The sequence below is a fragment of the Amblyraja radiata genome, chromosome 5 (assembly GCF_010909765.2).
Source record: "Amblyraja radiata isolate CabotCenter1 chromosome 5, sAmbRad1.1.pri, whole genome shotgun sequence".
Classification (NCBI taxonomy): Eukaryota; Metazoa; Chordata; class Chondrichthyes; order Rajiformes; family Rajidae; genus Amblyraja; species Amblyraja radiata.
The window spans coordinates 19,522,697-19,548,951 of NC_045960.1; the positions used below are offsets into that span (position 1 = coordinate 19,522,697).

At 44.2% G+C, this 26,255-nt stretch overlaps 1 protein-coding gene across 1 annotated transcript in view; it reads left to right on the forward strand.

The window, feature by feature from the left end:
* Positions 1-26,255, forward strand: part of csmd1 (CUB and Sushi multiple domains 1) — a 501,649-nt gene that overhangs the window by 445,718 nt on the left and 29,676 nt on the right. The window contains exons 45-51 of the mRNA XM_033020497.1: positions 706-888; positions 4,250-4,426; positions 8,086-8,265; positions 16,972-17,145; positions 23,427-23,600; positions 24,169-24,242; positions 25,429-25,540. Of these exons, the coding sequence (XP_032876388.1) occupies positions 706-888; positions 4,250-4,426; positions 8,086-8,265; positions 16,972-17,145; positions 23,427-23,600; positions 24,169-24,242; positions 25,429-25,540 (1,074 nt within the window). The remainder of the gene's footprint in view (positions 1-705; positions 889-4,249; positions 4,427-8,085; positions 8,266-16,971; positions 17,146-23,426; positions 23,601-24,168; positions 24,243-25,428; positions 25,541-26,255) is intronic.

Below are 26,255 nucleotides of genomic sequence, written 5' to 3' on the forward strand. Positions count from 1 at the left end.
TGTGGTAGAGAATTCCACAGATTCACAACTCTCTGGGTGAAGAAGACATGTTGGTCGGCGTGGGCAGATTAGGCCGAAGGGCTTTTTTCCACGCTGTATGACTCAATGACTCTCTATAACTATGAGTTAGTTTTCAGTAGCAGAAAAGGGAGGGAAGGGTTGGGTCAAACAAAGGGAATACCACTGACATGTTGAAACCAAATGGGTTAATGAGCGCAGTTTGCCTTCCAAAACTTCTTTGCACAGTGTGTTATGAATGGCAAGACTGTGCACCATGTCCAGCAGGCCAGACTATACGAGAAGAAAATTGAGCCAAAATGATTTATTTAGTTATCGGGTGGTGAATCTGTGGAACTCGTTGCCACAGAGAGCTGTGGAGGTCAAGTCAATGGATATTTTTAAGCCAGAGATTGATAGATTCTTGATTAGTAAGGGTGTCAAGGGCAGGAGAATGGGGTTCAGAGAGAGAGATAGATCAGCCATGATTGAATGGCAGAGTAGACTTGATATACCGAATACCCTAATTCTGCTGCTATCACTTATGACAGACTAAAATAACAATTTCTGGAACCACAAGCAGAAAGAGTCCCTCTAGCAATTTGTGTTTTGGTCAAGATTACATCAGTCTCTAGTGTCTCGATAAAAAGAATATTAGTTGTGCTAATACTCTTGAACTGATTGTTGTGTCTGTCTGTTTCCTTAAAGGGGATGATGCTGGTTTGTGCGGTGATCCTGGCATCCCAGTCCACGGTTCAAGACTGGGTGATGAATTCAAGACAAGGAGCTTTGTACGCTTCAGCTGTGAAGCTGGTTACAATCTCAGAGGATCATCGGAACGATCTTGCAAGGCGGATGGAACCTGGTCAGGAGCACAACCAGTTTGTGAACGTAAGCATCGGGATCAGAAAACTGAACAAGTCAACCATGAGAATGTTGTCATGAGGGGAAAAACCAAATGTGACTGCAGGGATAGTGGTTTAGCATTATTAAGCTTAGGTTTAAAATGAAAAAAAGGCAAAAGGAGATTGTGGCAGGATCTTAATTTTATTCTCCTCTGATTTTCTCCGGGTGTTCTGGTTTCAAAGTTTTCAAAAGTCTTTTATTGTCATGTGTACCAATTAAGGTACAGTGATATGCGAATTACCATACAAAAAAAAGACGCAACAAGACGCACAGCTACATAAATTTAACATAGTCATCCACCACAGTGGACTCCTCACTGTGATGGAAGGCATTAAAGTCCAAATCTTCTTCTTACTCTTCATTCTCCACCCGGGCGATCGAAGCTCCCGCAGCCAGCGGTCGAAGCCCCTGCGTCGGGGAGATCAAAGCTCCCACGTTGGGGCGGTCGAAGCTCCTGTGGGTTGGAGCTCCCGAAGTCGGTCTCTAATCAGAGACCGCGAGCTCCACGATGTTAAAGTCCGCAGGCTCCTGCGGTTGGAGCTCCGAGGTCGATCCCTGGCAAAAGGATCACATCTCCTCGATGCTAAGTCCTGCAGGCTCCCGTGGTTGGAGGTCCCGAAGTCGGTCTCCAGCAAAGGCCGCCAACTCCACGATGTTGGGCCGCAGTGCGGGCGGAGATACGATATGGAAAAAAATTGCATCTCTGTCGAGATGAGAGATTTTTAAAAGTATCCCCCAAACCCCCCATCCCCCACATGAAATAAACTAAAGAACACTAAAAACATACATTTAACACATACTATTAAAACAACAAGGAAGGAAGGGACAGACAGACTGTTGGCGAGGCAGCCATTGCTGGCACCACCCGGCGATGTACGGGTTTGTTGGTTAATTGGCTTCTGTAAATTGGCACTAGTGTGTAGGGTAGACCTAGTGTATCATGGGAGCCCAGGTATTCATCTCTTCTTCTTTGTAAACGCAGTTCCTGTAAAGTCAATAGTCCAGAATCGTGTATTGTACAGACATTGCATGTTCACATCACGTCGGGGTCACCAATGTAGAGGCACCAAACGTCATGAATAAACGGTTTCTTTATTCAGGCATTATAGGTTAGATATACATGCACGTTTAATCCTCTAACACAAATTCATTGTTGCTGCTGCGAGGCTGTTGCCTCGTGAGTTCGAGCTGAGCTCCTGCTGAGGTGGCAGGACACTCACGCGAAGAGAGAGAGGAAGAGAGAGAGAAGGTTGATCCGGGGTTCGTTATATACTAGGCACACCCGTATAACCCTTGACAACTCCTTCCTGCCATTACCCAGTCACATGACCCTACCCCCGACTGCCGAGGGTTCGCAAAGCAAGTGGCCTAACCACCGGGTGCCGCCACAGAATTATCTTTCCACTGACTGGTTAGCACGCAACAAAAGCACTGTACCTTGGTACACGTGACTATAAACTAAACTGTAAACTTTAGAACATCCTACAACAAGAACAATTTGTTGCTCAACAAATATATCGCAAAATTGGGTTGCTAAACCTGTGGAGACAGCAATGCATTTAAGTAATTTAATTTAAACATTATCAAGACATATTCATTAGTGGTCCTTAGTGTTGTTTGTAATAATATTTAAGATGCTCTCAATAGTTTAGTTACTTTTAAATTCATTTTCAATTCACATAAATGTTTGTGAATATCTCTCACATTCACAAAGATCCAAATTGTGACCGGTGTAATAACCCATTCAACGTGAAGTATGGGGTTCCCTGATCCCATCATTTGATACCAGATTTAGGTCCTAGGAAACGTAGATCCTAGTAACAGTGCTGCAACTTGGAGCCCGGTGATAAACCCCTGTGGCCACAGGGAGAACGTACAAACTCCGTACAGACAGCACCCATAGACAGGATTGAACCTGGGTCTATGGTGCTGTGAGGCAGCAACTCTACAGCTGCGCCATTGTGCCGCCCCTGTGTGTTCTATGTTCTAACTCCTTGAGCCAATGTATGTAAACATAGAAACATAGAAACAAGGTGCAGGAGTAGGCCATTCGGCCCTTCGAGCCTGCACCGCCATTCAATATGATCATGGCTGATCATCCAACTCAGTATCCTGTACCTGTCTTCTCTCCATACCCCCTGATCCCTTTAGCCACAAGGGCCACATCTACCTCCCTCTTAAATATAGCCAATGAACTGGCCTCAACTACCTTCTGTGGCAGAGAGTTCCAGAGATTCACCACTCTCTGTGTGAAAAATGTTTTTCTCATCTTGGTCCTAAAGGATTTCCCTTTTATCCTTAAACTGTGACCCCTTGTCCTGGACTTCCCCAACTTCGGGAACAATTTTCCTGCATCTAGCCTGTCCAACCCCTTAAGAATTTTGTAAGTTTCTATAAGATCCCCCCTCAATCTTCTAAATTCTAGTGAGTACAAGGCAAAGGGTCGAAGGAGGAATTTTGAATAATTTTGTTTACTTTTTGGTCGTTTGTATCAAGGTACAGTGAAAAGCATTTTGTTGCGTGCTAACCAGTCCGCAGAAAGACAATACATAATTACAATCAAGCCGTGTACAGATACATGATAAGAGAATAACGTTTAGTGCAAGGGAAAGCCAGCAAAGTTCAATCAAGGATAGTCCAAGGGTACCGATGAGGTAGATAGTAGGTCAGGACCGCTGTCTAGTTGGGGAGAGGATGGTTCAGTTGCCTGATAACAGCTGGGAAGAAACTGTCCCTGACTCTGGGGGTGGAATGGGTGAGGAGCTGGATGCAGAAAGTTGATAGTTAGGAATAAGCATGATGGTGGGTTTGTAACACAAGGAAGAAGCAGCTGTTCGTGGACATAATTACACTCCAGAAATTGGAATCCTTGACACTTGGATTCATGATGTCTAAAATTATGAAAGAAATGGTGCTCCTTACACAACAGGTGAAGGATAAATTGTGTTTAATCTCTGATGTTTCTACTTCCCAAAGGAAGTTCAACACAAATAAACACAGTGTCTCTTTCCCATAGTAGGAACATTTAAAACCAGAGAAGATAGTTTTAAGGGGGGAAAGATTTAACAGGAACCTGAGGGGGAAAGAGGTTGTGGGTGTATGGAACGAGCAGCTAGAGGAGTTAGTTGAGGCAGGTACTATTGCAATGTTTAAGAAACATTTAAGAAACATGGATAAGACAGGTTTCGAGGGACATGGGCCAATCTCAGGCAGGTGGGTCTAGTGTAGGGCTAGATAGGGCATGTTGATCGGTGTGGGCAAATTGGATCGAAGGACAGGTGTGTACTTTGAAATGTTCTTAAAGTCATTCCTGCTGGAAACTAATGCTTTCTTCCATTTGTTGTAGCTGTATCTTGCGGGAACCCTGGAACTCCAGAAAATGCGAAAATAGTTTACAGCGATGGCATTGTGTTCTCCAGCTCCATCACCTACGCCTGCTGGGAAGGTTACAAAACATCAGGGCTGACGACACGGCACTGTACGGCTAACGGGACCTGGACTGGATCTGCTCCCGACTGCACAGGTTGGCTTTACCGCTGTAACGTGAAGGTTTACAAGAACATTTAGTTTAGAGAGACAATGCGGAAACAGGTCCTTTGGACAACCGAGTCGATGCCGACCAGCGATTACCCCGCCCACTTACACTGTCCTACACACTAGGGACAATTTACAATTTTTACCAAAGCCAATTAACCTACAAACCTGTTTTTTTTTGGAGTGTGAGAGGAAAGTGGAGAACCTGGAGAAAACCCACTCAGTCACGGGGAGAACGTACAACCTTCGTACAGACAGCAGCCGTAGTCAGGATCGAACCTGGGTCTCTGGTGCTGTAAGGCAACAACTCTACCGCTGCGCCACCATGCCATCCAAATGCCGATCAAGAAGCTGTAGAAATACATTGCTAGCCCAATGCATTATAATCTAAAAAGTATATGAATGGGTTATGTGGTGCTTATTATGAATTATGATTTTGCCTTAATAATAATACAAATTTTTATTGCAGTGCTTTTTTTCCCCAATTTCTTTTGCTGTTCTCTCACCATGAATGTACACTTAACCAACACTTCTATTATTGGGAAAAAAAACCCAAATAGCTGGAGTAACTCAGTGGGTCAAGCAGCATCTTTGGAGAACATGGATACGTGAACGTTTGGGTGGGGTCCCTCCTTCAGTGATTGTGGTGGGAGCGGGGTGGAGGCAAGGAAGACAATTGGAAGAGAGGAAAGGCAGGACAAAGTCTGGCAGGTAATGGATTGATACAGGTGCGGGGAGCTTTTGATAGGTAGATGGTTGGACAAAGGCCAGAGATGTACAGACAGAAGGTGTAAGACAAAAAGGATTGAAGAGTTGTGAATTATGAAGCTTGTAGAAGAAATGTTGGTGGAAGGGGAGGGGAGAAATTGGTGCTAGTCAAGGTGGCTAAATATCACCCATCCATGTGATGCAGCATGACCCACTGAGTTACTCCAGCACTTTGTGTCTTCTTTTTTGTAAAGCAGCATCCACAGTTTCATGTTTCTACTTTCTATTTAGACATTTGACATCAGACTTTAGAGATACAGCGTGAATACAGGTCCTTCAGCTCACCGAGTCCGCGCTTACCAGCGATCACCCATTACACTAGCACTGTCCTACACACTAGGGGCCATTTACAATTTTTACCGAAGCCAATTAACCTACAAACCTGCACGTCTTTGGACTGTGGGAGGAAACCGGAGCACCCGGCGAAAACCCACGTGGTCACTGGGAGAACGTACAAACTCCGTAACAGACAGCACCCGTAGTCAGGATCGAACCCGGGTCTCTGGCAATGCAAGGCAGCAACTCTTCCACTGCACCACCGTGCCACCCACAATTGTCGGAAGTAAATGCAATAATATTAATTGCTCTTGGACTTTCAAATCTATCAACTGGTACTAAATTTGGTCACATCCTACAGAAGTTATATTATTGGGTTGCCCTCTTCCTCTGCTAAGCTTTAGCTTCTAATGTTTTTAATCCTTTTAAAACACTATTCTTTCATTCCTTGGGCCTGGATTTGAGCCCTGCCCTGCCCGAATTGAACTAGTTTGACATACAATGTCAGAAACTCTCTTCCTATGCACGACACGGCACCAAGCAAATGTGCTCAGAATTTACATGGAATGTTTTCTCTGGTAAATGGCATTCATTAGAAATGTGTTCTTGGTTCATACCAGTGGTTAGGGAGAGTAAAATAGGGCTCATTCCTCCTCTAGTTATAGGACAATTCACCTGATAATATTTGATAATAACCATTCAAACAGTGAAAGCCTTTCCAATTATCTATTGTAAAAGTATAAAAACTCCGTGAATATTAGTTTGTTTTGAAAATAGTCGTTCCAGTATTTAAAAAAATAGTTTGTATTTCAATTTAAACCAAAAGCTGAAGCTAATGAGAAAACCAAATATGATTGAATTTAGAAAAAAAACATCAACATTTAATTTATTTTGAATGATACTTGAGAGTTCTATATTTTAAACACTAAAATAATAATTGCAAAGATTTCTAAACATCCTATTAAATCACTGCAGTCAAATTTAATTTGGGAGCCAGAGAATTGTTTTGAATTTTTAGATGTGGTCATGTAATATTATTTACATTGTTTTAATAGTTTAGTTTTGTTGTATCGTTTAGTTTAGTTTATAGCTTGGTAAAACAGCGGGGAAACAGGCTCTTCAGCCCACCATCTTCACACCAACCAGCGATCAATCTGTACAATAGTTCTATCCTACACACTAGGGACAATTTATAATTTACAGAAGACAATTACACAAACCTGCACATCTTTGGAGTGTGGGAGGAAACCAGAGAAGCAGGTTCGATCCTAACTAACATATATAACAATTACAGCACGGAAACAGGCCATCTCGGCCCTTCTAGTCCGTGCCGAACACTTATTCTCCCCGAGTCCCATCTACCTGCACTCAGATCATAACCCTCCATTTCTTTCCCGTCCATATACCTATCCAACTAGGGGTGCTGTCTGTACAGAGTTTGTTCATTCTCCCCATGACTTGCGTGGGTTATCTCCAGGAAACTCCTGATTCCTCCCACACTCCAAGTGCGTAGGCTGAAAGGCCTGTTTCCACACCATATCTCTAAACAAAATTCACAACAAAGACTCCAGAGAATAAACAAAATGAACAATTACACAAACCAAAGATAGACACAAAATACTTGAGTAACTCAGCAGATCAAGTAGTATCTCTGGAGAAAAGGAATAGGTAACATTTCAGACGTATTCCTTCTCTCCCGAGATGCTGCTTGACCCGCTGAGTTACTCCAGCATTTTGTGCCTATCTTCGGTGTAAACCAGCATCTGCAGTTCCTTCCTACACATTTGTATGAATCAACTTCGCTTCACACATCAACCAGTTCCATAGGTGTTACACCGTGAACACTGCAGTTATTTTAAGTGCAATTAAAAATAAAACAATAAAAATTGGGGCAGATGGAAACTTGGGAAGACTGATGATGGACAAGCCTATAACAATCATGAAATAAGTTCATAAGGCATAGGAGCGGAATTCGGCCTTTCGGCCTATCGAGTCCACTCCACCAGTTAATCATCGCTGATCTATCTTTCCCTCACAACCCCATTCACCTGCCTTCACCCCATAACTCTTGACACCCTTACTAATCAACTAATCATAATATTCCAAGCTAACTAGTAGAGTTGCCGCTTCACAATGCTTGCAGCACTGGAGACCCGGGTTTGATCCTGACTATGGCTGCTGTCTGTACAGAGATGGCATGTTCTCCCTGTGACCGCGTGGATTTTCTCAGAGTTCTTTGGTTTCCTCCCACACTCCAACAACATACAGGTTTGTAGGTTAATTGGCTTGGGTTTGTATAGTTGGTATAATTCTAAATTGTCCCTAGTATGTGTGGGCTTGTGTTAATGTGCGGGGATCACTGGTCGGCGTGGATTTGATAGGCCCAGGAGCCTGTTTCCTTGCTGTATCTCTAAACCAAACTAAACTAACAGTTCTTGCTTTTACTAATTAGTAAATCAAACGCATTTAGTATGTTCGTATAAGGGGTGATCGCTGGTCGGCGTGGACTCAGTGGGCGGAAGGGTCTGTTTCCACTCTAAGTCAAAACTATGATTATGCTGTTGTAATTTGCTAATTGTTGTTTATTATTGTTCTCAACTGCAGTTACTGATTGTGGTGACCCTGGTGCGTTGGCTAATGGTGTTCATCTGGGAAATGATTTCACCTACAACAAGACAGTAACATACCAGTGTAACCCAGGCTTCTGGATGGAAACACCTATGTCCTCTACATTACGCTGCATGAAGAATGGTTCTTGGAATCAGACCAAACCAGCCTGCAAAGGTATGAACAAGTGCTAGGTCGGAGCTGAACCATCATCACATTTCGCAACTCTTCATCAGTCAGTCTCACACCTTCTGATCTTACCTCTTGCCTTTGTTCCCACCATCTGCCTATCACCCCCCCACCCCGTTGCCTATGTCCACCTATTACCCCCCCACGCTTTGTCCTACCTCTCCTTTCTCCAAGTTTATTTCACCCCCCCCCCAACCTCGATAATCACTCTGAACAAGGGTCCCAACCCAAAACCTCACCTATCCATGCTCGCCAGAGATACTGCCTGACCCACTGAGTTAATCTAACACGTTGTTGTTTCCTTTTGAGTAAACCAGCATATGCCAGACAAGCATTGCCTCAGAAATTTGTGACAAATGGTGTAAACCCTGGATACAATTGTATACTTTTTTTGGAAAACAAACCTCAAAGTTAAGTACTTGGCATTAGTTTAGCTTAGTTTAGAGATACAGCACAGAAACAGGCCATTCAGTCCACCAAATCCGTGCCGACCAGCGATCACCCCATACACCAGCACTATCCTACACAATCGGGCCAATTAACCTGCAAATCTGTCCATCTTCAATATCAATATCAGTTTTATTCGTCACTTGCACATAAAGTGCACATAAAGTGCAAGTGAAATGAATTTGCCAGCAGCGGTACAATGAAAAAACACACAAAAACACAATAAAAATTTAACACAAACATCCCCCACAGCATTCATCACTGTGGTGGAAGGCACAAAATTTGGCCAGTCCTCCTCCATTTTCCCCCGTGGTCGGGACCTCAACCATCCGCAGCCGCTGCTGCGGGCATCCAGATGTTCAGACAAGATAAAGTCCAGGTAAGTCCTGAATCGGTGCTTTCCCACCGGAGACTGCGGCTTCAGGTAGGTGTAGGCCGCAGGCCGGCAGTCGAAGATTTAAAGTCCCCGCCGCGCCCGCGGTAGTAGTTGGCCGCGGGCCGGCGGTCGGAGCTTCTTCTCCTCCCAGGTCCCCAACGGGGGATCCCAGGCCCAGGACACCGCGCCAGCTGGAGCTCCGCAGAACACGGCTTCAGGCTGCCACGGGCCGGCGACGAGAGTCCACGCTGCGCCCGCTGCTGAAGTCCCGGGCACGTCTCCTGGAAAGGCCGCACCGATCCTTGATGTTAGGCCACGGGGGAGGCGACATGGAAAAAGTCACCTCTCCGTGGAGGAGGCGACCAAAACGGTTTCCCCATACCACCCCCCACACATGACACACAGAGAGACACCAAAAACATACATTAGGACACACTAAAAAATGTTTAAAAGTTCAAAAAAACTAACACGCTGCTGGCAGGGCTGCAGCATGTTAGTTGCCGCTGACCCAACGGCAACTAATCGGGTCAGTTAATTGACCCGGTTAACTAATGGGGAGAAAGTTAGGAGAAAACCCACGCAGTCACAGGAAGAACATACAAACCCCATACAGACAGCAGCTATAGACAGATCGAAAACCGGGTCCCTGGCGCTGTAAGGCAGCAACTCTACCATGGCGCCACCGTGCCGCACATTCTGAGGCAGACGGTTGTTGCACATTGCATATCCTGTCAAAGAGGTTAAAAGTGAAGGAAAGCAATTGAAATTCAGTAAATGCAGAGCAACGAGAGGTGCCATAGAGAATTTTTCACTCATGAGATAGTGATGTTGCAGAGTGTGTTGCTAGGAAACTGGTGTTGAAACAAGCAGTGCAACTGACTGGAGAATACAATTAGATGTGTTTCTGCAGAGGGAAGGGGTCGAGAGATAAATGGCAAATAAATAGATGTCAGATCCATTGTTGCTAAAAAATATTATGTTTATAATTGCAACTTATTAAGGATTTTGGTGAGCCATGAATTTACTGATTTAGTTTTACTTTAAAGTAACAGCGTAGAAACAGGCCCTTCGGCCCACCAAGCCCACACTGACTACCCATCACCCCTTCATACTAGTTCCATGTTATCCAACTTTCTCATCCACTCCCTGCACACCAGAGGCAATTTACAGAGGGCCGATTAACCCAATGTCACTGCATGTCTTTGGGATGTGGGAGTTAAGCAATGAAGTCCCATAGAACGTACAAACTCCACACAGAGAGCACCCGAGATCAGGATCGAATCCAGGTCTGTGTCGCAGTGAAGGGCCTGTCCCACTTGGCGATTTTTTTCGGCGACTGTCGGCATCATTGACTGACGTAACAGGCCACCGAAAAAGTCTCTTAAATGCCATTATCATATTTGCCGCCACCTCTATTTATCTCCACCACAACCCTCTCCTGTTATCCGGACAAAATTATCAGAGTGCAATTGAAATCACCCCGCACTATCCCGGAAGTCCTCTTGAAAATATGGCGCCTAGTCCGGGAGAGGTGGCCGATCTCGATCTCATCGGGACTTCTGCGAACGATCGGTGGGTCAAATTTGCCCTCTGCAGCCGGCAGATCTGTTCCCATAGCTGACTTCCGAGACCAACTTTGCGGGCGCATGTCTCGGTGCCGTGACCTCTGTTGATCCGGCTAAATGGATAATCCAGAAAGGCTCTGGAACCATGGGTGCCAGAAAACCGACGGTAGACCTGTATTTGCGAGGGTTTAAACTAGATGAATGGGATGTTGAGAATCGGAGGAGAAGGTCAGAAACTGAAGAACTGATGGGAAGCTACAGGTTATAAACAGTAAGGCTGAAAGGAAGGACAGGCAGGGACAGGTTAATGAACCTGGTGAGACTGATAAACTAAAGTATGTTTATTTCAATTCAAGGAGTATCGTGGGTGAAGCAGATGAACTTAGAGCCTGGATCAGTGTATCAGTATTCACCAAGGTGAAGAACCTGGAGGACCTGTAAGATCAGTGTGGGGAATACTAATATGCTAGAGCAGTTTGAGATCAAGATTAAGATGCATGGGATGCAAGATGACTCGGTCAATCATAAATAGCTTACTTGTGGAAGGATTGTGGTGTATGGGTGGATGGGAGGTCTGTGAACGGTGGTCTGCAGGGATTTGTGTTGGGGGCAGCACGGTGGCACAGCGGTAGAGTTGCTGCCTCACAGCGCCAGAGACCCGGGTTCGATCCTGACTACGGGTGCTGTCTATATGGAGTTTGTACGTTCTCCTTGTGACCGTGTGGGTTTTTTCAGGTGCTCCGGTTTCCTCCCACACTCCAAAGACCTGCATGTTTGCAGCTTAATTGGCTTTGGTAAAATTGTAAATTGTCCCTTATGTGTAGGATAGTGCTAGTTTACGGGGTGATCGCTGGTCGATGTGGACTCAGTTGGCCGAAGGGTGTGTTTCTGCCCTGCATCTCTAAGGGTTAAAGTCTAAAGGCATTTATTATTTCTGATATATATAAATGACGTGGATATAACTGTTAGGTTGGTTAATAAATTTGCGATGACACAAAAGTCCTTAACAGCACTGACGTGCTGAGGGATCTTGGGGTCCAAATCCATAGCTCCCTGAAAGTGGCAACACAAGTAGATAGAGGGGTAAACGAAACATATAGAATGGTTGCCTTCATTGGTCAGGGCAGGGATGGGGAATCTGCGACCTTTAGGCCACATGCGGCCTTCTAGGCCATTAAGTGCGGCCTTTTGAATGAATCCAAATTTTGTAGAACAAATCCTTTTATTTTTATTAATATGTTTTTGTTCGTCTTTTATTATTTTTATTTTAATCTTAAAATGAACGTATTTAAAATAGCAAAGAGTAAAAGAAGATTCAACGAAATAATCCTATATCTAATTGAAGTTTCTTGGATGCGCCCTTATTAGATTACAGCTAACTTAATGCGGCATTCCAACATGAAAAGGTTCCCCACCCTTGGGTCAGGGCATTGAGTACAAGAGTCAGAAAGTCAAGTGGCAGCTTTATAGGACTTTGGTTAGGCTGCATTTGGAGTATTATGCACATTTCTGGTCATCACTTGCAGAAAGGATGAGGAGGCTATGGAACAGGTAGAGAAGAAGATTATACTGCCTAGATTAGAGGATGTTAGGTATGCAGAGTGGTGAATAAGAAGGAAATGCAGATGCTGGTTTACACCGAAGATAGATACAAAATGCTGGATAAACTCAAAGCGGGACAGGCAGCATCTCTGGAGAGAAGGAATGGGTGACGTTTCAGTTCGAGACCCTTCTTCAGACTCTTCCCGCTAAGTTACTCCAGAATTTTGTGTCTATCTTAGCTGTAAGGAGAGGTTGGACTAAGTTGGAAATTTTTTACTCGATCATTGTAGGCTGAGGGGAGACCAGGTAGAAATATATAAATTGATGAGAGACATAAATAGCGTAGACAAAAATGTTGGAGAAACTCAGCGGGTGAGGCAGCATCTATGGAGCGAAGGAATGGGTGACGTTTCGGGTCTCGACCCAAAACGTCACCTATTCCTTCACTCCATAGATGCTGCCTCACCCGCTGAGTTTCTCCAGCATTTTTGTCTACCTTCGATTTTTTTCAGCATATGCAGTTCTTTCTTAAACTTAAATGGGGCAGACAGTCAGATATTTTTTCCCCCCAGGGTGGAAATATCAAAGCCTAGAGAGCAGAACTTTAAGGTAAGAAGGGCACAATTTAAAGAAGATGTGCGGGGCAAGTTGTTTACATAAAGGGTGGCAAGTAAGTTCATAAGTGATAGGAGCAGAATTAGGCCATCAAGTCTACACCGCCATTCAATCATGGCTGATCTATCTTTCCCTCTTAACCCCATTCTGATTCCTTCTCTCCATAACCGCTGACACCTGTACTGATCAAGAATCTATCTCTGCCTTAAAAAATATCCATTGACTTGGTCTCCGCAGCTTTCTGTGGCAATGAATTCCACAGATTCACCACCCTCTGACTAAAGAAATTCCTCCTCATCCCCTTCCTTAATAAATGGAACGTTCTTTTATACTGGGGCTATGATCTCTGGTCCTAGATTCTCCCACTAGTGGAAACATCCTCTCCACATTCACTGTATCCAAGCCTTTGACTATTTGGTAAGTTTCACTAAGGTCTCCCCCTCATCCTTCTAAACTCCAGCAAGTACAGGCCCAGTGCCTTCAAATGCTCATCGTATGTTAACCCACTCATTCTGGGATCATTCTCGTAAACTTCCTCCAGACCCTCTCCAGAGCCAACACATTCTTCCTCGGATATGGGGCCCAAAGTTGCTCACAATACTACAAATGCAGTCTGACCAAAGCCTGACCAAAAGCTCTATAGGCTTTTTAATCCTAGTCCTCTCAAAATAAATGCTAGCATTGTGTTTACCTTCCTTACTACCGATTCGACTTGCGAATTAACCTTTTGGGAATCCTGCACCAGCACTCCCAGGTCCCTTTGTACCTTCATTTTTTGGAATCGCTTGGAATCTCTAAATGGAATCCCCATTTAGAAAATAGTCTGCACCTTTATTCCTACTACCAAAAGGCGTGACTCCACACTTTGCTACGCTGTATTCCATCTGCCACTTCTCTGCCCACTCGCCCAACCTGTCCAAGTCCTTCTACAGAGTTCCTGCAGAGTCTCCACACTACCTGCTCCTCCACCTATTTTCGTATCATCTGCAAACTTGGCCACAAAGCTTTCAATCCCCTCATCCAAATCATTAATATACAAAGTGAAGAGCAGCGGCCCCAGCACTGACCCCTGCAGAACGCCGCTGGTCACTGGCAGCCAACCAGAAAAAGCCCCCTTTATTGCCACTCTTTGCCTTCTACGATCCAGCCAACCTGTTATCCATGCTAGTATCTGCCCTTTGATACCATGGGCTCACATCTTTAGCAGCCTCGCGTGTGGCACCTTATCAAAGGCTTTCTGAAAATCTAGATAAACTACATCCACAGATTCTCCTTTGTCTGTCTTGCTATTTACTTCCTCGAAGAATTCCAATAGTCAGGCAATATCTCCCCTTCACAAAACCATACTGACTTCGGCCTATTTTGTCATCAACCTTTAAGTACTGCCTAACCTCATGCTTTATAATAGACTCCAAAATGGACTCCGTGTTACCTTTCTAGTTACCTTCTGTTGTTTTTTTAAAAGCTTCCGAATCCACTGGCTTCCCACTAATCTTGTTCTTTTATGCCTTCTCTTTTATTTTTATGCTGTCTTTGACTTACCTTGTCAGCTACGGTTGCCTCATTCTCCCCCGAGAATCTTTCTTCCTCTTTGCCATGATAAGATCTTGCATCTTCTGAATTATTCCCAGAAATACCTGCCATTGATGTTCCACCGTCATTCCTGCTGGGGTCCCTTTCAGGTCAACTTTGGCCAACTCCTCCCTCATGCGTCTGTAGTCCCCTTTGCTTAACTGTAATACTGACACATCCAATTTAATCTTCTCCCTCTTAAATTGCAGGTTGAATCTTATCAGCAGGTGGTCCCTACCTCCTAATGGTTCCTTACATTCAGCTTCCTTATCAAATCCGGATCATTACACAACACTAAATCCAGAATTGCCCTTTTCCTGGTAGGCTCCATTACAAGCTGCTCTAAGAAACCATCTCGGAGGCATTCTACAAATTCCCTCTCTTGGGTACCAATACCAACCTGATTTTCCCAGTCTACCTGCATATTGACCACCTTAACATTGCCTTTTTTACATGCCATTGTGTCTCCTGATATAACTTGTACCCTATATCCTGGCTACTGTTTGGGGACCTGTAAATAACTCCCATTGGGGTCTTTTTGATGATTGCACTTTCTCAGCTCTACCCACAATGACAAGGATTGAACCCAGGTCTCTGGAGCTGTAAGGTAGCAACTCACCCGCTGCGCCTCCATGCCGCCCCTTATTGAGATTATTTTAACAAATTATCTCTCTTTTATATTTTATCAACTGTGCCACCGTGCTGTTTAATATTTTCTGTTTTATAATGATATTTGTGCAATTGAGTGGAAGGTAGCATTTCAATCTCTGTCTATCAGAGGGCGGGTTTGCTGGGTGAGAGAGGACAAGGTCACTGCTTTAATGATGTTGATGTGATTGATAACATTGGCCAGAATGCTTGAGAGGTTCCGCCTTATTATTTAACCAGCTTGCTCATTTCTTGAAAAGTGCGTTTGAAGAGAAATGAGATAATTTGTGCCACTTAACAGAGGTGAGCAATTCCTAAGACAGACTGTGTTTGGCTGCATGTGAAGATGGTGACGCGGAGAGTCAGACAGGCGGAGAGCCATCATTGCACGTGCAACAGGAGTAATCATGGAATGGAGTGTGTGAGAGACTGGCTTAGATGCTGCTTCGACTGCAAGAGGTCACGGTGGCGCAGCGATAGAGTTGCTGCCTTACAGCGAATGCAGCGCCGGAGACCCGGGTACAATCCCGACTACGGAGTTTGTTTGTTCACCCTGTGGCCTGCGTGGGTTTTTCTCTTGAGATCTTCAGTTTCCTCCCACACTCCAAAGACCTACAGGTTTGTAGGTTAATTGGCTTGGTGTATGTGTAAATAGTCCCTAGTGGGTGTGGATAGTGTGAATGTGCGGGGATCGGTGGTCGGCGTGGACCCAGTGGGCCGAAGGGCCTGTTTCCGCACTGTATCTCTGAACTAAACTAAACTAAATTAGAGGAAGAGACAGATTCTCAGAAGGTGGCCGAGTAAACAGAGATGCAAGGAACTGCAGATGCTGGAGTCTTGAGCAAAAATTTCATAGACCCCTCCCGACCCGAAACATTGCCTGTCCATTCCCTCCACATATGCTGCCTGACCCCTTGAGTTACCCCAGGTCTTGGTGTTTTGCTTGTGACAGAATAAATGTTGAGTTGGAGAGACACATAAAGACGCCGGATATACGGCACGGTGGCGCAGCGGTAGAGTCGCTGCCTCAGCGCCAGAGACCCGGGTTTGATTCTCACTATGGGTGCTGTCTGTGCAGAATTCATGCATTCTCTCTGTGACCGCGTGGGTTTTCTCCATATGCTCCAGTTTTTCCTGACACTCCAAAAATGTACAGGTTTGTAGGTTAATTGGCTTTGGTAAAATTGTCCCTAGTGTGTGTAGGATAGTGATAGTGTACGGGGTGATCACTGGACTCTGATGACTCGGTGGGCTGAAAGGCCTGTTTCCGCACTGCATCTCTAAAGTCAATATAATTAAACTTGGAGCTCAGACTGTGTAGTAGAATCAAATGTTTAATGCATGTCATCTTAATGACACAAGATTACATGGGTAACAACACAATTATGTTCTTAGTACAAACTAGCACTTTAAGAATGTGTTACTCTTCATATAAAAAAGTATTACAGGAATAAATATACAGAAGAAATTTAACATGCAATAACATCTCTGGAGAAATGGAAACGGGTAACGTTTCGGGTCGAGACCGTTCTTCAGTGTCTTGATCCGAAATGTCACATTCCTTTTCTCCAGAGATGCTCTCTACCCCGCTGAGATATTCCAGCATTTTGTGACTATCTTCGGTTTAAACACACATCTGCAGTTCCTTCCATAACATGCAATAGTTCTTGTTAATGGATAATTAGAAATAAATGCAGAGACTTGTTTACCTTAATTATGAATTACATGTGCAAATTAAATATTAAATGGTAGAAATGTTGAAATTAAAGTGGCTCTCCAATAAATGTAAAGCTCCTCATCTGTGGAAATTTTGCGGATGAGAATCTCACAAAGTTCACAAATAGCTTTGGGGTGTTGCAAAGGATATCTGCTCATAATTTCTGTTCATTAACTCTGTCGCATTTTTTTCCCCCCCCTCCCCCAATGAAGTAATCGCTTGTACACAACCTCCCCGTGTTCTTCACGGGAGAGTGCAAGGGTCAGATTACAGGTGGGGCTCCAGCATCAGCTACACGTGTTCTGAAGGATATCAGCTTTCCCTATCGGCTATTCTGACCTGCGAAGGAAATGGCGTTTGGAGAGGTGAAGTCCCACAATGCTTACGTAAGTTCTCATCACCTTCCTTGAACTCTCTTTGCTCACTCGTGTGATGTCCCCATGAAAATGTTATTCAACCAATTATTTGATCTTCATCTTCACTCTCATTATCAAATAACCAAGAGGACGTTGAGGTTGAGAGTTTGGCTAATGAATTGATGCGCTACAATGCCCATCAGTTCTCCATTGCCAGAGTAAGGGGAACTGGAGGAACAGCACCTTGTATTCCACTAGGGTAGCTTTTAGCCCAACAGTATTCAAATTGAATTCTCCAATGTTAGGTAACCCTTGCAATCCTCTCCTTCCCCCAACCCAACCCTCCCCCTCCCTCTCCTATCACACCCTAGTGCTCACCTGAGCTCACACCTATTTTTCCCCTCAACCTCCCCCTCCACACACAATCCTTCACAATTTGCAATTCTTCATTCCTCTTGTCACACACCTTCAATTTTAAGTTTTAATCTCTGGTCTTTGTTCCAGCCATCTGCTTACCGTCTGCTTGTCAACCCCTCCCGTCTGCTTACCAACCCTCCTCGTCTGCTTGTCAACCCTCCCCGTCTGCTTGTCAACCCCTCCCCGTCTGCTTGTCAACCCCTCCCCGTCTGCTTGTCAACCCCTCCCCGTCTGCTTACCAACCCTCCCCGTCTGCTTACCAACCCTCCCCGTCTGCTTACCAACCCTCCCCGTCTGCTTGTCAACCCCTCCTCAGGCAGCTCGATCCATAAATCCACCACCCATTGTGTGAAAAAGTTACCCCTCAGATTCCTATTAAATCTTTCGCCCTTCATCTTAAACCTATGTCCTCTGGTGCTCGATTCCCCTACTCTGGACAAGAGACTCTGTGTATCTACCTGATCTATTCCTTTCATGATTTTATACACCTCTATAACATCACCCCTCATCCTCCTGCACTCCAAGGAATAGAGTCTCAGCCTGCTCAACCTCTCCCTATAACCTCAGACCCTCGAATCCTGGCAACATCCTTGTAAATGTTCTTTGTCCCCCTTTCCAACTTGACTATTGGTCCTAGAATAAGGTGCCCAGAACTGAACACAATACTCTAAATGCGGCCTCACCAACTTCTTATATAACTGCAACATGACCTCCCAACTTCTGTACTCAATAATCTGACTGATGAAGGCCAATGTGCCCAAAGCGTTTTTGACCACCCTATCTACCTGTAATTAATAAATGTATCTTCTTGTGTCGTTGTTTTCCTTCTTTCCCTTCATTACCCACATATCAATATCTTTGGAATCCAACTTTTACTTCCTACCTTTGCTCTCTTTACTAGAAGTTAGAGAAACATGTGATGGTTTATAATGGTTTTCTCATGTGCCATTATAAATTGTAATTTATCTTTTGTTTGCTAATCCTCCAAGCACAGCCGCAGGAGATATGCAATTAATGGAAAATCATTATGGTACATGATTTGCAAGATGATTTTTGGTTGTAGATATTACCAGGATTTTTGTTTCTGAATTTTAAATGAACAAACTGCCAATGTGTAGATTGTGCAGCTAATCTTAAAGAATGATTTATATTTTAAAAAATTGTAACACCTATATTGCTGTATAGCATCATCGGTCTTGATTTATGGGTATCTTTGTAAGACGGTCGTTCTATTTGTTACTGTAGATCTTTATAGGATCTTGATGTATGATTTACTGGGACCCTCTCATGCTCGACATGCCAGGACTGGAAATGTAATTTTTTTTGGGGAGTTGATGAAGCAGCAATACGTTTTATTTTGCAAAATTAAACAGTCAATTCCATTTGTTACAGATAGTATTACATGGAGATAACCAGCTTGCTGACAATGACAATGATGCATGTATGTGACAGTTTTAACCACATTTTTCTTGTTCTAGACATTAGTTATGCTGGGTACTGTTACAAAGCCATGCATGGGTAAATGAGCATTCTTTGTATTTGCATTTTTATGCATGTCAAAGGACTGTTTGTTTCGTACTTTATGGATGGGTGAAATGTCCCTCACATTTCACCTGCGGCTTATTTCATTGTATGCTTTGAGGGGTAACTTTCTCATACAAAGGGTGGTGTGTGTATGGAACGAACTGCCAGAGGAGGTAGTTGAGGCAGGTACTATTGCAATGTTTCTGAAACATTTAGACAGGTACATGGATAGGACAGGTTTAGAGGGGTATGGGCTAAATGCAGGCAGGTGGGACTAGTGTAGATGGGACATGTTGGTCATTGTGGGCAAGTTGGGCCGAAGGGCCAGTTTACATGCTGTAAGATTCTATGACTTTTTAACCATCACATTGCTGTGCTTCACGGGAGAAGTTGCCCTTTCAAGGCATTCAAAGGGTGGCAGAGATGCACAGTGGAAGGTGGCGCAGTGGTGCAGCGGTAGAATTGCTGTCTTACAGCACCAGGGACCCAGTTTGATCCTGACTATGGTTGCTGTCTGTACGGAGTTTGTGCGTTCTCCCTGTGATCGTGTGGGTTTCCTCCCACACTCCAATAACCTACAGGGTTTTTTAGGTTAGTTGACCTCTGTAAATCCCCCCTAGTGTGTAGTATGGGAAACTGGGATAACATAGAACTTGTGGCTGGGTGATCAATGGCCAGCGTGGACTCGGTGAGCCGAAGGACCTGTTTCCATGCTGTATCTCTAAAAACTAAAACTATAAAAGTGCACCACAATCAAATCAGGAGATGTAATTCCATTTCCAAATGTATGTTATTTCCCTGATGACATTGTGAGCTTGTTATTTGTGCTGTGTATATTTTTTAATGTATTTAAATGTATTTAATTTTCTGGATGTGGATACCACTGGCATTTAATGCCTGTCCCTAATTGCCAATGAGTCACCATCCTGAAATCTTTTTTGGTGAATCAACTGTTGGGCAGGAACTTGCAAGGTTTACGCCCAATAATAGCAAATGAAAATCAGTTTTGTTTAGTTTAGAGATACAGTGCGGAAACAGACCCTTCTTTCACCGAGTCCACACCGACCTACAATCCCCGTGTACACTAACACTATCCTACACACACTAGGGAAGCTTACAATATATACCTAGCCAACTAGCCAATATACCTGTACGTCTTTGGAGTGTGGGAGGAAACCAGAAATCCCAGAGAAAACCCATGCGGTCGCGGGGAGAACGTACAAATTCCATACAGACAGCGCCCGTAGTCAGGATCGAACCCGGGTCTCTGGCACTGTAGGGCATCTACTCTACTGCTGTGTCACCGTGCTGTGCAGCCCTAAGTTAATTGATGTGGATATTATGCACAGTTCCGGTTGCTGCATGGCATGTGGATAGTGCTAGCGTACAGGATGATCGCCGGCCGGCACGGACTCGGTGGGCCCAACGGCCTGTTTCCGTACTGTATCTCCAAACTGAATTAGTACGGTTCCAGCATCTGTAGTTACTTGTGCCTCCACTATTGGGATTTCTCATTTAGCAGGAAGAGTAGATTCATTCTTGCGAGTTGACCCTAAGTACAGAGGAATGATGAGGCAGTGTCTGACGTGACATTAATTCTGCCAATCTCGTTGCAGACATTACGGACAGACTGAGGCCTGAGTTAGCAGAATGGGTTTCGACGCAGCAAATGCCAACTAACAGTGTTGTCTCAGAGTAACGTGGCATCATGTTCAGCACAGATGTAGGGGCCAAAGGGCCTGTTCCTGTGCTGCGCTCTTCTATGTTCTAGGATAGATTTGAATGCGATTTTTCTTCTTCCCTTTGTTAAGGATATCTCCTACTTTTCATACCGTTCACTTGTTGCAGGCAGATTGGAGACATTGAAGATTGCAAAATCATTTCTTGCAATCTGTCTCCTTCTGCCCTAAAGCATCTTGATTTAAAGAACTCAATTTGTACAAAAATAAAGTCAACACATTGTCATGCTTCCAATCCCATTACAGTCACGGAGATTGAATCCATATGGTTGCTCAGCACGGGGAAATAACTAACTTCAAATAACCAAAACGCATCTTGAAATGTTTCTTGCACCCTGAAGCATCTTGAAAAGCATCTTTGCACTTCTTCCCACCCAGACTCCTGCAAAGACTCTATCCCCCACTCCCAATTACCCTGTCTCCGCTGCATCTGCTCTCAAGATGAGGTGTTCCATACCACGACATCAGAGATGTCCAAATTCTTTAGGGAACGGGGGTTCCCCTCTCCTATCGTAGATAGAACCCTCACACGTGTCTACTCAGTATCCCGTAGCTCCACCCTTGCTCCCCCTCCCCCCAGTCGCAACAGGGACAGAGTCCCCCTTGTCCTCACCTTCTACCCCATCAACCATTGGATACAACACATAATCTTCCGATATTTTTGCCACCTCCAATTGGAGGAACAGAACCTTGCATTTCGCTTGGGCAGCTTACAACCCAACAGCATGAAGATTGATTTCTCTAATTTCAAGCAACCCTTGCATTCCCTCTCCCACTGTAGCCGTCCTGCTAGTTCCGCTGTTTGCATCAATTTTCTCCCTTCATTATCACCTCTTCCACAACCAACAATGGGCCATTATGGGCTCCACCTTTCCTTGGTCATTGGTGTTGGCTCTGATTTGTTCTGAACCTTTTCCCACCCAGGTTCGCTTGGGCAGCTTACAACCCAACAGCATGAAGATTGATTTCTCTAATTTCAAGCAACCCTTCTTGAAATTTCAAGCAACATTTCTAGTTTGTCTAGTCTCTCTCCCCGACACTCAGTCTGAAGAAGGGTCTCGATCCGAAACGATACCTATTCCTTCTCTCCAGTGATTCTGCCTGACCTGCTGAGTTACTCCAGCATTTTGCGTCTGTCTTGAAATGTTGAATTGATTCCATGGATAAGTTCAGCACCTGGGACAGTGCTGAACCTTACAGACGGTTAAGGTCACAGCTCACCTGGATTGTCTGTCTTTGTTTAACCAGTTACAAGTAGAATAGCGTCATGCTCCAATGATTAGTCAGACTTTTGGTTATCTAAGGAAGGTCAAATCATCATAGACATAGAAACAAAGAATTGCAGATGCTGGTTAATACCAAAGATAGACACAAAATGCTGGAGTAACTCAGCAGGTCAGGCAGCATCTCTAGAGAAAAAGGATGGGTGATTTTTTTCCAGAGATGCTTCTGTTGAGTTACTCCAGCATTGTGTGTCTATCTTTCAAATCGCCATGGTTCAGCTTCTTGATCACTATCCAAATACATGTTTGCTTAATTATGCACCTGGGGTTGTCGACCATAAATAGGGACAAACTTAACCCTCTTATATTTCACCATGGATTGATTGTTGAGAGCAATATCTACACCACACATTAAATGCAGCCATTTGCGACATGCACTGAAAAATTATAGCACGCATGGATCTATATCGCAACATAGATCGATACTAATCCGGAGAGGGGGAAGTAGAGGAGGGCAGGGTGTAGGGGAGATAATGAGGAACTGCAGACGCTGGAATTTTGAAACACAATCTCAAAACACAATGTGCATCTGAGGATGTTGCCAGGATTCAAGGGCCTATTAGAAGAGGTTGAGCAGACCAGGACTCTCTTCCTTGGGGAAAGATTGAAATTGGAACATGAGGGGTAACCTTTGCACAAAAAGGGTGGTGGGTGTATGGAACAAGCTGCCAGAGGTAGTTAAGGCAGGTACTATCCTGACGTTTCAGAAACATTTGGACAGGGACATGGATAGGACAGGTTTAGAGGGATATGGGCTAAATGCAGGCAGATGGGACTAGTGTTAATGGGGTGTAGTTAACGTGTAGATTCTGTTCTATTTTCATTTTATATAATTGTTCATGTAATGCATTCAGGGTGAGAAGGGTAAATTCTCTGTTATTGAGCTACATTTATATTTGTGGGCAGGTTAGGCTGAAGGGGCCAGTTTCTACACTGTATCACTCTATGACTATCTGTGTGGGGGGGGGGGGGGGGGGGGGGGGGGCGCTGCTGGTACTGCCTGGGTGAGGTCTGCTTTATGCTTTCACCGGGTTGTCTGCAAAAACAAAGCATGTCACTGTACCAAGGTTCATGTGTCAATAAAGTGTCATTGACAGGCAACGTTTCAGGTCGGGATCCTTCTGAATCAGTCCAAATCGGCTTGTACATTCCCTCCACAGATGCTGCCTGACCTGCTGAGTTACTCCAGCACTTTGTGTGTTGAAGGTGTAGGGAAAGGTATTTTTTCCACAATAAGCGTTAAAAGAATTCCGGGAGGGCTTGAAAGCCACAAGGTGTTTCTCAGAATGTGCTGCAGATTAACCCGTCCCACAGTGTTAACCGCATGTCGCACTATCTTCACCCACAGCCGTTTTCTGTGGCGATCCAGGGACTCCAGTCGAGGGGCGGATTGAGGGGAGAAGTTTCACCTATAAGTCTGAGGTCTCGTTCCATTGTCGACCTCCTCTGTTGCTGGTGGGATCATTCAGAAGATTTTGTCAAGCCGATGGGTTTTGGAGTGGAATTCAGCCGTCCTGCATTGGTACTGTCACTTTATCAATGGTGCCTCAGCTTCCTCTCAACCTGAAAATGATGTCAAACTCTGTTTATTTTCTGGGATTTATTTTAAAGGCAGTTTACAGTGAGAATTAAAGGAACCCTATTATTTGGTTTGCAGTTTTCATTATTTATTCCGATTTTTTTTGCTGCATGGCACTTTATTTCCTTTATGAGAGGCTGGAAAATAATTTCAATGAGCAGAGCTTCTAATTTAAATGTTGTTAATATTTACAGAAAATTAGCAGGTGTCTCAAATATGCACATCGATCAATCTTTTCAATAGAACAAGTTATATAAATATTTAAATTTCATATGCAATTATATTCTCTGCTGATTAAAGCTAGTTTTAATAGGTTTCAAATAAGTCATCCAAAAAAACAAGAACAGTATTTGTTTGATCAGCTTTCAAAACATTAAAATAATTGACTAGAGGAACCAAAGGGAATGTGTTTAAAACAGCTGATTAGCAATTTACTTGAACTGGAGTTCTTTCTGTAATGGTTAGAATGAATATCTAATATGATTTTTGTTGGTTCCCAACTCTAAAACAGATCCAACACATACAATATGTTCAGATCCAGGCACCCCTCATTTTGGAATGCAGAACAGCTCACAAGGCTACGAGGTGAGAAGTAACACCAACGTCGATAAAAGTCAAGGTCATTCAGCTCATTTTCTGTTATCCCAGTTATTGGTTCTCTTTTGCCAAACACTTGCGCACGGTCTGCCTTGGCCTATGTGATCTCCCGGTTCCCAACCATTTTAACTCCCCTTCCGATTCCCACACTGACCTTGTGTGTAGGAAAGAACTGCAGAAACTAGCTTACACTGAATATAGACACAGAATGCTGGAGTAAGTCAGCGGGACAGGCAGCATCTCTGGACAGAAGGAACGGGTGATGTTTTGTGTCGAGTCCCTTCATCAAGGGTCTTGACCCGAAACGACACCCGTTCCTTCTCTCCAGAGATGCTGCCTGTCCTGCTCAGTTACTCCAGCATTTTGTGTCTACCCACACTGATCTTTCTGTCCTGGGCCCCCACCACTGTCAGAGTGAGGCCACACGCAAACTGGGGAAACAATGATTCAATTATATTTTATTGTCACATGTACCTAGGTGTAGTGATTAGAGTAGGTTTGTTTTGCATACAAATCATATAGCAGACCTCACATTCCGCTTGGATAGCTAGTAACCCAATGGTATGAACGTTCAGTTATCCAATTTTCGGTAACTACATACTCCTCCCTCCCTCACATCTTCGCCCCTTTCCCTCTCCACCCCTCTCCCCTGTGCCCCACCTGGACTTGCACCTATTTCTCCCCTCCCCTTTCTCTTCCACCTACATTCCTTCCTCTAGCTTCACAATTCACAACTCTTCAATTCATTTTCTCTCACACCTTCTGCCTTTTCATCTCAGGCCTTTGTCCAGCATCTGCCTATCAACCCCCCCCCCCCCCCCCTCACCTGTGTTACCTGCCAGACTTTACCCTGCCCCTTCTTCCATCCAGCTTTCGCAAACCGCCCCCCCCCCCCATCCCCTTCTCTCCCCCCCCACCACTCCCCCTGCTGAGTTACTTACATTCAACCTATCACTTGTCAGGCTTTGTACTGCCCCCACCTCTATTGCAACTTTCTACCCAACCCCCTCTCCGCAATCATTCCTAAGAAAACTCTTGACCTGAAACGTCACCTATGATAAGTTCCCCAGAGATGCTGCCTGGACCTACTGAGTTACTCCATCACTCTGTGTCTTTATTAGTTCCTTGTATCTGCAATTGTCTCTTAGATTGACTTCGATTTTATTGTTTACAGGTGGGAAGCACGATATTTTTCAAATGTCGAAAAGGATACCACATTCAAGGCTCCACAACACGCGCCTGCCTTGCCAATTTAACTTGGAGTGGTGTACATCCTGAATGCATCCGTAAGTTTTCAACTTAAGCTTTTATCGTCGTGTGCACGTCTACACTGAGGCGCAGGTACAATGAAAATCGTGCTTGCAGCAACTTGACAGCATGTTGGTTCAGACAAGAAATAAAATCATAAATTATGTGGAAATTCTGCAGGACAAAAAAAAAAAGACTGCAAAAAAAACAAGGCATTCATGCAAAACACAATTAGAAAAATAAGTCCCGTTTTATAGTTCCAGGGACTGGGGTTTAATCCTGACTATAGGTTCGCTCTGTATGGAAGATAGACACAAGATGCTGGAGTAACTCAGCGGAACAGATTGCATTTTTCAATAGAAGGAATGGGTGACGTTTCGGGTCGAGACCCTTCTTCAGACTTGTTCTCTCCCTGTAACTACGTGGGTTTTCTCAAATTAGACAAAAAACACACACAAATTCTGCAAGACATTATTAAAGAATAGTGGCCATGCAAGAAAGAAACAAGACTCTAGTGCAACACCTAATTCGATAACGAAAGCAAGCAATAATTGTGGAAGATCTCGAGAATTGATTCTGCATTAAATTGGCAGTGTGGAAATTATAAATACCTCCAGCAAGATATTGCCAGCAAATTTATCACCAGTTAAATGAATTGAATTTTGCAGACAGGGTGCTGTTCAATGAATTTCTAAGCACATGTTCTTTAAATAAGTATGATGTTTTGTAACATTAAAAAAAAGTAACGGTGAA